At 37.2% G+C, this 12,249-nt stretch overlaps 1 protein-coding gene across 3 annotated transcripts in view; it reads right to left on the bottom strand.

Annotated features, from left to right (window-relative positions):
- The window catches only part of HECW1 (HECT, C2 and WW domain containing E3 ubiquitin protein ligase 1), a 440,242-nt gene that overhangs the window by 67,928 nt on the left and 360,065 nt on the right, over positions 1-12,249 (bottom strand). For all 3 annotated transcript variants that reach the window (XM_038562644.1, XM_038562645.1, XM_038562646.1), the window contains one exon: positions 5,316-5,450. In XM_038562644.1, the coding sequence (XP_038418572.1) occupies positions 5,316-5,450 (135 nt within the window). The remainder of the gene's footprint in view (positions 1-5,315; positions 5,451-12,249) is intronic.

A 12,249-nucleotide genomic window follows, 5' to 3' on the forward strand; every position in this document is an offset into this window, starting at 1 on the left:
GAGGAAAGTCCTAAGTGATGAATTTGCATTTGTCTCTAGATTCGTTTTGCATTCTAAAAATAGATCATTAAGAAAGTTTTCAGAATTATCTCATGAAACAAAAGAGAGATCTATGCTTGAGTTCAAAATATTTATAATAGTGAAAAGTGAATAATAAACATAATGTACAAAGAAAGGCTTGAGTTAAATTATGGTAGGCCTGTATGATAAAATATAGAAGAATTGCAATGGCATAGGAACAGCCTACAAGGTACTAGCCTGGTAAAGTAGGATACAGAACCATAGACAATAGGAACTAATTCTTTTATTTCTATGTAGGCCACGAAGTGTCCCTAGATGGGGAATTATACCCGCCTTTTCACTTCTTTCCCATCCGTGTCTGTGTTTTCTACACTCTTTACCTACTGTTGATAATTCAAAAGTTTATTTTCATAGGGGTCGGAATTTTATAAACTTCCAACCAAACCTGTAGGTTAAGTATAGGTTACGTTGAATCAAGAGGAAAACTTCAATTTTTAGAAGCAGTGCAGAAGTTACCTTCTCTAAGCATAAGCTCCCTGGGTGATGACTTCTCTGTGTCATCAGAGCCAATGAAATAACTTTTTTTTAAAAAAGATTTTATTTATTTATTCATGAGAGACACACACACACAGAAGCAGAGACAAAGGCAGAGGGAGAAGCAGGCTCCATGCAGGGAGCCCAATGGGGGACTCCATCCTGGGTCTCCAGGATCATGCCCCGGGCTGAGGGTGGCGCTAAACCACTGAGCTACCTGGGCTGCCCTGAAATAACTTTTGTCATCAAAAAAGCAAACTATAAAGAATGACCAAGAGCGACTTCTGCGTTTAAAGTGAAAAGTCAGTTTCTGCCAGATTCCTGTCCTTTTCTTAGGCAACTACTATTATGCTTTTTTGTGTGTCCCTTCCAGAACTGTTTGTTCTATGATTAATGATTTTCTAACCTGACCAAGATAAGGTGGTAAAAGAAATAAAAATAATGTGCTCTATTATCCTTCTTTATTAATGTTAATTTATATTGCTAATTGCAGTATAAACAAGACAAATGCGATCTTCAATGATTTTCCTACTGATAGAGAGATGGGATCTGATATTTCTAGCCCTATATGCTCTTTCCATTTGTCTGTGTCCATTTCCATTTGGATGTTATGGGACGAGATAGGCCTGTTCTGTGGATACTTTTTCTGTATATTGCAGTCAGATGTGACACTGTACTCAAATGAAGTCTAAAGTATCAAATAATGATCTTTTTATGCAGAAAGTACTATATATATCCCTGATAACTGCTTTCAGCAAACCACCTGAAAAATTTTCACTTGATGTAAAGGCCAATCTAAAAGACGCTTGACAGTGTCTTTGTTAGTAATCTATCACAGGGGTTTTGAGGGAAATTCTTACCACTTAAGAGCCTGAATATAGACTGATTTCCTGATTTTAATTCTGTCTTTAAATGCAGTTGATAAAAATATTCGCTGCTGAGCAGCTCTCAAGAGAATGGCTCATGAAGGTGAACAGAAAATACTGATTCCTAAGGTTGCAGCGTAAGAAACATCTCTTGCAAATCCTCCAGTCGCTCTGATATGGATACAGGAAAACCATGGATTATGGAAATAATTCACTGATTATTCTTGAGTCTCATATTTCCATTTGCTTAACTGTCATTTCAAATGGGATATCCTACTGTGTTCATCCTCATTATCAACTTATCTAATGGCAAACCTGCCATCTTCCCCAACTGGCTTTCCTGTTCATCTTCCTAGTGCCTCAAGCATCACAGACTGAGAATCACAGAGCCAACCACCTAGTTGCCTTGTCTCCACTTTCGGATGAGGGAACTGAGGTCCAAGAGAGGAAAGGAAGGGGTAATGGTACACACATAGCTCTGCTGTGGAGAAGCTGGAGCTGGGACCATCTGCTAACGGACTGCCCCTTCCTCCTCAGGCTTCTTCCTACAAGATGTTCTTTGTCTTGTGTCTCTTTGCCAACCTTCAGTGGTCCCGAATGGGCCTTTCTCTTGGAGATCGCTCTTTGCCTTCCTCTTCTTGGCTGTCATGGTCTCCTTCTTAAAATACTAGTTTACACTGGACTGGGAGTTAGATCTGAGCTGCGGTCTTGAACTCCCTGTGTGACCTGAATTTTTGATATTTAAGTTTGCCTGACTAATAAAATACAATTCTTAACTGAAGTGGTATTTTACCACATGGAGGTATTTGGAAATGCTTAGAGGTATTTTGTTTGGTTTTTTGTTTTGGTTGTCATAGTGACTGGTTAGGTGAGGGCACTCCTGACATTTAATGGATGTGACCAGGAAAAAGAGGTCCTGCAATGACCCAGGACAATTCTACATATTACAGGAGTGTCCTCAAAATGCCAATAATCTTCTCCTCTAAAGCCCGTATTTTACAAAAAAATCATTATGTTATTTCTCTCAAATTCATTCCGTGGGCTCATGAGAAAGTGCCAACCATGTGACATTCAAAGCTTTACAAAAACCAAGACAAAACCCAAGTGGAAACAGTAGTTTGGTCACACTGAACTATCCATTGTCTCTCTACTGACCTTTCTCAATCCTATTGCTGCACCTCTGCTTCCGCGGTGCTCTCTGTGGGGTTGCCCTTCCTCTTCCTTGGTACTTGGTTAAATTCTACCGATTTTCTAGGGTTAGGTCAGGTACCTTATTTTAAAGGAGTCTTTCCTTGGCCTCTTTTGAACTTCTGTGGCACTTGTCCTAACATCTCTCTTGGCACTCAGTCATATTCTAATTGTTCTCGTTACTTTGTGTTTTTTGGCTTGGCTTCAATCATAGAATATAAAATTCTCCTGGGCAAGGATCATATCTCATACTTCTTTGCATTCCACAGTGCTCATAGCAGGCCATGCACGTAATCAATGTTTGTTGAGCAAATTCACATCACAGCAAACACAATTAATATTTCCCACCATCCTCTCCTTCTGTTTTTATGCCAAGATCCTCCTGTCTTCTCACTCCCTGGGCTATGGGTTCTCACAGCAGGAGGAACCAAATATTTATTTTCATAGAGGCTGGGTCTTTGTTTTCTCTGGTATGCCGTCTCTGGATCAGATATCCTCTGCGTCTCAGCTTCTCTCTTGCTTTTCTTGGTTTCTCCTTGTGTCAGTGCAAAGCTACTGGCAGACAGAGGATTGGAAGGGGTTTGAAAACCTGATCAACTGAGTCAGTTGGAGAGTGGATGAATTAGGAAAAATACAGGTGGCTGATGCGCATTTATGCCCTTTCATTGTTATGTGTTATAGTCTTTCTTGGCTGATGCAGGTGGTACTTTGTCATCAATGTTGATATTCTTTTTTTTAAAAAATTATTTATTTATTTATTCATGAGAGACACAGGGAGAGAGGCAGAGACACAGGCAGAGGGAGAAGCAGGCTCCCCATGGGGAGCCCAATGCGGGACTCGGTCCCAGGACTCTGGGATTATGACCTAAGGCGAAGGCAGATGCTCAACTACTGAGCCACCCAGGTGCCCCTCAATGTTGATATTCAATGTAACTGTGCTTGGGCTACTCAGTCATGTTAAATAAATGTTTCAGAACAGGTACTGCAAGTTGTACTCATGATCTTAATCCCGTTTCAACAGAAATGTTTTAATACTTGTATTTTCAGGTTAATTTCTTATAAATGTAAGAGATCTCTATCTTTAGGGGGTTCATCTTACATTGAGTAATCTATCTTTTTCTTTTTCTTTTATTGACAGTGAATCTGACTGCAGTACTCAGTTTCTTTATAGAATCTATATTAATGCTGAAATTGCCTTAATAATATCAAAGAGGTTGGTCATTTTAAATGAACTAAGTGGCGTATTTCAAGTTGATGTAGAATTTTGTATTTATCCACTATTATTTCATAAATCTTGTACTTTCTGAAGTGTTGTAAAAGTGCCACCAGAGAGGGATACAATGCATGTTGGGCTGGGAAGTTGGGGCACTGCTTTCTATAGTGTGTGAATGTGTCTGCTGCTGAGTGTCCACTCTCTGCATGTCCTGACACCCACATAACTCTTGAGGGATGTATAATATTCTTCTCTGCATGGTCATGCACACATTTTACATATATGCAGAAAGAAATAATTATCATGTTTTCAGCAGTATCCTAAAACAATACTTAAGATGACTCATGAAAGAAAAAATTCATTTATCACATTGGCGTTAAACCATGAGCACCGTTGGTTGGAAACAGTTATGCCTGTTAGAGCATATGAGTGATTCCCCTAAAAAAGTAGTAAACTGGTGCCAATACAACAGGAGCAGGCTCTTCCCTTGAGACTTACGTTTGTTATCTGGAGGCTCCAGGTGGATTGTTATTTTCCCCAATTCTCCTGAGAGGTTCACCCTAGTTCTTCCTGGAATAACTTTTAGAGGGGTGGTGAGGTATGCACACACACACACACACACACTCACACACATATGCATATATATATTTCTTTTTTTTTTTTTCCTATAATACTTTTTCATTTTCTACCTCATTGTAAAGCAAACTCTACAAGTTGTTTTAGGAGAGATGGTTCTCAGTGGCCACAATCTCCTGAGATCCTGATGGTTTCTAGGATGGTACCAAAACCTGGGAAATGTCAGTAAGGACATAAAAAGGAATTTGCTCATAATATTGCTGGGAACCAACTAGAAGAGGAAAAGAGCTATTTTTGAGTTTGGGTTTGAGAAAGGAGGCGAGAAAAGGGTGTAGGATAAAGAGATAGTAGTTCAGAAAGGCAATGCACATGGTGTTTAAGAAGGATGGCAGCTTTTCATGATTCAGCAGAAGGAAACCGCAGGCAGAGAAAACAGATAAACGAGGAAAGAGCAGGTGGTAGGATGGGAAGAAAGTGTTCATGTCTCCAGGCGATTTCCCCCAGTTTTTAAAAGTCCATGTATATCGTATTGATGTCTCCTTCAGGATCCAGTTTGATGTCAGTCATACCCTGTATGATCTTTTAAGAACTCACACATGACTGGCTGGCCTAAGGAAGCTCAGCTCCAGCCCTGGTGTACGGATCCTGACACCGCAATTTCAATCTCCTTTGAGCTAGACAGATTTTTAGTAGTGGTGATTGTTGGGACAAAAGGGAAGGTCAAGGCAATTTGAAGATGGGCCTAGGGAGTTCACTGGGTGTCCTTGAGTCCTCCTTCTTCTAAAGAGCAGTGTGGATAAGGCAGGGCCCTTGGAGAAGCAGGCAATTCTGGATCCCAGCCACTAAAATAGTTCTGGCTCCATCACAGGAGGGGACTGTGCGACTGTGAACATGGCAGGGGGACTGGCGGGTCTTACCTCTCCAGCGCTGTAGCTCCGGAGCCTCTGGAGGTGCTGTCGGTGAGTCAGGTGATTGGGAAGACGACCGTTCTGAAGAGGGATTCGGGGGTCAATGAAAGTGGTAGCTCGACTGTTGTGGTCCACGAAAAAAGACTGCAGACAGACCAGTTAAAAAGCACACTGCATGAGAATGATCCAGAATGAGGTCAGTCATGTAAGGGAACGCTACAGGGCTCGTCTTCGTGCTTATCCCGCCCCTCCTTTTTATCTACTCAAAACTAGATGGAAGACTGGGGCACTGTGCATCCGTTTACTCAGTAGGTGAATGAAACAATATCAGTCATTGATAAACACGTCACACTGTAGAGCTATAGAGTCATGATCATAAGCTCTTATTTACCATGGAAAACCAGAGAAATAGAGCCTTTGCTATATTAAAAGAACACTAGTAATAATTTGCAGAGCATTTTATTTTTAAAATAAGCACTCTCATTTTGATTATAGAATTAGCACAGTCTCACTGCAAAGAAACATTAAAAGGATAAAAACCTAAGAGGAAAACCAAAATTATCCCAAATATCGCAATCTAAGAGTAATCACCCAAATATTTTGGTGACTTTTTCTCCCCAGTTTTTTCTTTTCTTATGCAAATATACAAATATCTACATATTTTCCCCACATTGGCACCTATAATTTTGTTAGACTTTTTTCACTTATTATTTTTTGAGCATTTCCCTAAGTTATTAGACATTCTTGTAACACAGAATAACATGGCATTCAGCCTCGTGGCTGCATAATAATTTCAGTACCCTCTATCGTTGGACATTTTATTTTTTTACTATTTTAAAAATAATGCTTCAAGAGCACCTGGGGGGTTCAGTGGCTGAGTGCCTGCCTTTGGCTCAGGTCATGATCCCGGGGTCCTGGGATCGAGTCCCGCATTGGGCTCCCTGCATGGAGCTTGCTTCTCCCTCTGCCTGTGTCTCTGCCTCTCATGAATAAGTAAATAAAATCTTTAAAAAAAGTTATCTTTCAACTAACATTCTTGTTCATAAATCTTTGCAGCATGTCTGATTACTGTACACATTCCAATATATGACAAAAGTTTTTCTTTAAAATTACTTCTCATAAAAAAGAAAATTAGTACCTTTTCAAAAAAATAAATCTTTTGTATTACTAAACAATCTTTCAAATACTGTCTTGAACAAAATGTAATGTGTGTTGAAGGTGACTTCCTCTTAAAGACCTCAATCAATGCTCATTTTAGACACATTCAGATGCCACCTGACAGAAGTAGTCAAAGTCAAATACAGACTTGAAAATTATTCTTGGGAAGTATGAATTTATAATTTTAAGTATTAGATATTCTTGTTAACAAGTCCATAAAAAGCCATATAGGAAGTGGTTTTATTATGGAGACCAAAAGATAGCCCCATAGGACATAGGAGATTCAATCCTTGAAGGTACCTTTTTATTATTCAACTATATGCCTACAAGTTTATAAATTTATCAACATGTTTATATAATATGAGATCTTATTTTATTTATTTGCTTATTTATTAATTTAGTGAGTAAAGGGATAGAAGTTTATTAAGTAAAGATACAGAGAAAGCTCTCAGACATGAGAGGGGTTCTGACAGGGTTGCCCAATAACATGAGATTTTTAAACACATGAGTATCGCTAAATTCAACATTTGAAGGTACCTTTTTATTATTCAGCTATATGCCTGCAAGTTTATAAATTGAAGTTAAATAAGTCTTAAGAGACTTAAGACATTTGTGCATATGTGGCAATCCTTCAGTATAAATTTCTGAAAGTTGAGTTAATCACTAGGCTAAAAGTTAGAAAAATTTTATTGATCCATATTAAGAAATTACCTTCATGAGTGATGTACACATTTATCCTTTTTCCATAAGTTCATGAATGCTTGTCATGGACTTTATAAATGTTAAGTATTTGAAAGATCTCCTAAAAATGTTGAGTGGTAAATGCTGCTGAACTATCGCTTACAGGGGAAGCCAAACATTTTCTCACAGGTTTATTGGTCAGTTTCTTTATTGGCTTATTGTTGACTTTGTTCCCTTTTTGTTGTTGTTGGAACGTTAAGATTTTCTTAATTACTTATACGTGCGTTTAGTTACTCCTCTGCCTTCTAATTGCTTTTGATTTTTGTTTCACTACACAGAATTTTATATATTCCTCAGTATTCAAATCTCTCCATTTCTATCTAGAAGTGGGTTCAATGCTTAATTATATTTTTCTAGCTGTATTTTTGTTGAATATTTTCTGAAACTTATTTTGGTATGAATTTGAAGTTGTAATTAGATTTTTTTTCTCCAAGAGTCTAATTTTCTAAAACATCCATTCCCTGTTATTTTAGTACATATAGATTCTTATGAATACCACTGTTTCAGGACTATTTTATTTGTTCCATTGATCTGTGGGATTTTCACTGTTCTAATTATTAATATCTGTAGGACAAGTTTCCTCTCATTATTTATCTTTTGAAGATTTTTTTTAAAGTACCTATGCCTGCTTGTTTTTCCAGATAAACTGATCTAAATTTTATTAAGTTCCAAAATTCTGTTAGGATTTTGCTTATAGTCACCTTAAGACTACAGATGATTTGGAGAGAATTCATTCTTTATAATAATCAATGTATCCTTTCCCATTTCTGAACATAAAATGTCTATGCAAGACCTTTTTTCTCAGTAAAATTTTGTAGTGGTCTTTGAAAGACATATTTTTGGTTAAGGGAGTCTGTAGATATTTAGTAGAGTCTGTTGCTATTCTGAGTGCTGCTTTTCCTGTAATGTTTGTAACACGTCATCCTTAGTACCCAGGAAAGGCATAATTACAATATTTATTCAGTTAGTGTCTGCTCATAGTATTAAGTGCTTCTATCAAATAAAGGACACCTTTAGGTATATTTTCTTTGATTTTAATTTGCAAATAATGATAATTTTGTCTCCTTTATAAAGGCCCTTTTTTTTTAAAAAAAAATTTCCATTCTTGTAATATTGGTGAGAACTTCTAGAACAATAGTAAAGAAGAAATGGCAGCTGCAATCGTCTTGATTTCAATGGGTTCCATTGTAAAAGAGGATATGGTTCATTCATTATGTTAAAGGAGCTTTTATAATGTCATGAAAACATATTTACATCCCTAGTTTACTAAAACTATGTTTTATTTTTGAAATATAAATGTGTACTTTATTTTTATCATGTACTTTTATGGCATTTTTAGAGCATTTCTTAGAGTGCTCAACTAAAATTTCTCCTATAAATTACTGGTTACTGGGGATCCCTGGGTGGCGCAGCGGTTTGGCGCCTGCCTTTGGCCCAGGGCGCGATCCTGGAGACCCGGGATCGAATCCCACGTCGGGCTCCCGGTGCATGGAGCCTGCTTCTCCCTCTGCCTGTGTCTCTGCCTCTCTCTCTGTGACTATCATGAATAAATAAATAAAATCTTTAAAAAAAAAATTACTGGTTACTATACTACAGGTGATAGATTTACTAGTAGTGAAGGAGCCTTACATCTTTGAGAGAAAACCTATTTAATTGCGGTGGATCATTTTTTTTAATATAGTGTCTAATTAAACTTCACATTTTATTTTTTTTTCGAGAGAGGTGTGTGCATGAGTAGGGGGAGGGATGGAAGGGGCAGAGGGAGAGGGAGAGAGAGAGACTTTTAAGCAGGCTTCATACCCAGCTTGGAGGACATGCAAGAGTTGATTTCATGACCCTAAGATCATGACCTAAACCGTAATCAAGAGTCAGAGGTTTAACTGACTGAGCCACCCAGACCCTCAACTTTACTTTTTAATATGAACTTTTTGGAAGTCAGGTGAGTTTTGTCTGCAGTTTCATTTATATTTTTATTCTGTTTTCTTAAGGTTTTATTTATTCATGAGAGACACACAGAGAGAGGCAGAGACACAGGCAGAGGGAGAAGCAGGCTCCATGCAGGGAGCCCGACGTGGGGCTTGATCCCAGGACCCTGGGGATCACCACCTGAGCCGAAGGCAGATGCTCAACCACTGAGCCACCCAGGTGTCCCAGTTCCTTTTTTTTTTTTTTTTTAATCAGATTTCTCTACTTTAACTTGCATTTATCTGTATGTATGTGTGTGTATGTTTAGTTTCATGCAATTTTATCACCCGTGTAGGTTCACGTATCCACCACCACAGTCAAGATATTGAATGGTTTTCTCACTTCCAGAATATTCTATAAATGAAATCACACACTATGTGACTGTTTAGGATTTTTTTTTTTTTCACTCAGCACAATTCCCTTGAGCTTCACTTAAGCTATTGAACAAGTAGTTTGTTCTTTCTTTATTGCTGAGTAATACTCCATGGTGAGAATTTACTGAACTTTGTGCCAATGATTTTTGCTTTTTGTCTGGTTTCATGAGCAAAGATATGATTGCTTCAAAAAAATGACCTATGCTGTTTCTGTTTTTTTCCTACTTTCTGGAGTAGATCATAAAGATACCTGGGCCTGGGTAAGTAATTCATTGTTGCATTTTCCAAATTATTCCATAAGTCCACTCAACTTGTTATATTTCTCAAGTCAATCTTTAAATCACACATACTTTCAAATTACACATTTCTTTTAGATTTCTTTTTTTAAAAAGATTTTATTTATTCATTCATGAGAGACACACAGAGAGAGACAGAGACACAGGCAGAGGGAGCAGCAGGTTCTATGCTGAGCCACACAGGTGCCCATTTTAGATTTTCAAGGTTTTTTTTTTTTTAATCTTTTAAAAAAATTTATTTGAGAGAGAGAGAGAGAGAGAGAGAGAGAGAAAACAAAAGAGCATGAGCCAGTGTGGAGGAGAAGGAGAAGTATAGATTTTCTTCTTTTATTTATTTATATATTATGCATATATAGGTATGCATTTTCTTTTTAAAATGTCTCTGCATCTCTTATCACTCATTTCTTGGTTTTATTTACTATTTTCTTTAGATTGATTTATTTCTCTTCTAAAACAAGGGTCATACTTATTTCTTATGTTGTTTTCCCATTCACACACTTTTGGATTTTTATTTTCAAATAAAGTTTGAAAGTTTGAAGTTTGCTTTAGTTACTGTTGCTTTTTAACCTTCTCTAAGTTATTGATTTGAAAGCTTATATTTTTAATATTTATTTTTCTCATTTGATAATAAAAACCAATGTGCTAATCCTTTGAGTACAGTCTTTCTATATCACATGTTTTATTAAGTATCAGTCACATGCATTTTCAATAATTTCTCAATGGTTTCTAGGTCTTAGTTTTATTTAAAACCCAATAGTTTAAAAAAAAAAAAATAAAACCCAATAGTTGGGGCGCCTGTGTGGCTTAGTTGGTTAAGCGTCTGCCTTGGACTCAGGTCACAATTCCAGTGTCCTGGGATTGAGCCTCCCATCTGTCTCCCTGCTCATCTGGGAGTCTGCGTCTCTCTTTCCCCCTGTCCTTCCACCCCACTCATGCTCTCTCTCTTTCTCACTCTCTCTCAAGTAAATAAAATCTTAAAAAAAACCCCAATAGTTATGAAAAACATCATTTTGAATCTCCATTTGGCAAATTGTTTTTGATGGTTGTGTTGATGGTTGATTCGTTGTGTTTAAATTTGTTGTTTATTTTCATTGTTATTTTATGTTTTTATTTAAATTCCAGTTAGTTAACATACAGTGCGATATTAAGTTCAGGAGTAGAATTCAAGGATTCATCACTTACATACAACACCCGGTGCTCATCACAAGTGCCCTCCTTAATCCCCATCACCCAGTTAGCCCACCCCCACCACCTCCCTCCATCAGCCCCCAGTTTTTTCTCTATCATTACAAGTCTGTTTTATGGTTTGTCTCTCTTTTTCTTCCCCGATGTTCATCTGCTTCATTTCTTAAATTCCACATATGAGTGAAATCATACAATGTCTTTTTCTGACTGATTTTAAATCCGTTGTTTAAAATGTAACTCTAGGGATGCCTGGGTGCCTCAGTTAGATGTCTGCCTTTGGCTCACCTCAGGATCCCATGATTTTGGGATCAAACAGGGACATAGGGTGGGCTCCTTGCTCAGTGGGCAGTCTGCCTCTCCCTCTCCCTCTGCCTCTCTTCTGGCTTGTGCTCTCTCTCTTTCTCTTTCTCGCTCACTCTTTCTCAAATAAATAATTAAAATCTTAAAAAAATATATACAGCTCTATAGCTTATGGCCATGGCATGCAACACAAATATTTTATGCTTTTCTGTTTTCTTTGTGTTACAAAATGTTATCATTTAAAAAGAAAAATCTCTAAGGATCTCATAAAGAAGTTGTAAACTGTTTTTATTCCTTAAAAAATTGTGGTAAACAAATTTTGCCATTTTAATCATTTTTAAGTGTAGCTTAGTGGCATTAAGTACATTCTCATTATCACACAACCATCACTATCCATCTCCTGAAATTTTTCATCTTCCCAAACTGAAACTCTGTACACATTCAACACCAACTTCTCATTCCCTCCTTCCCCCAGTCCCTTTCTGTTTATGAGTTTGACTATTTTTAGATACCTCATGTGAGATCAAATATTTGTCCTTTTGTTTCTGATTTGTTTCAAGGTCCATTCATGCTGTACATGTGTCAGAATTTCATTGCCTCTTAACGATGCAAAATCTTTCATTGTGTGGGTAATACCACATTTTGTTTATCCATTCATGTAAACTCTATTTTTTCCCACTCTTATTGAGGTATAATTGACAAATAGAAATTGTATGTAATTAAGGTCTATGTAAGGTCTATTTTAAACAAAAGAATATATATTCCACTAATACAAAATTACATTATTCAAATCCTGACTTTTGTCTCCCTGTCAAACTGATATGACTCATTTTCCTGCAATGCATTTATTTCATCCCTTTTGTATTTCTCTTTTGGTTTTCTTATATAATATGATGTGATTTGGCTCATAGGATATATGATTAT

Source organism: Canis lupus, chromosome 18, assembly GCF_011100685.1.
Source record: "Canis lupus familiaris isolate Mischka breed German Shepherd chromosome 18, alternate assembly UU_Cfam_GSD_1.0, whole genome shotgun sequence".
NCBI classification, from domain to species: domain Eukaryota; kingdom Metazoa; phylum Chordata; class Mammalia; order Carnivora; family Canidae; genus Canis; species Canis lupus.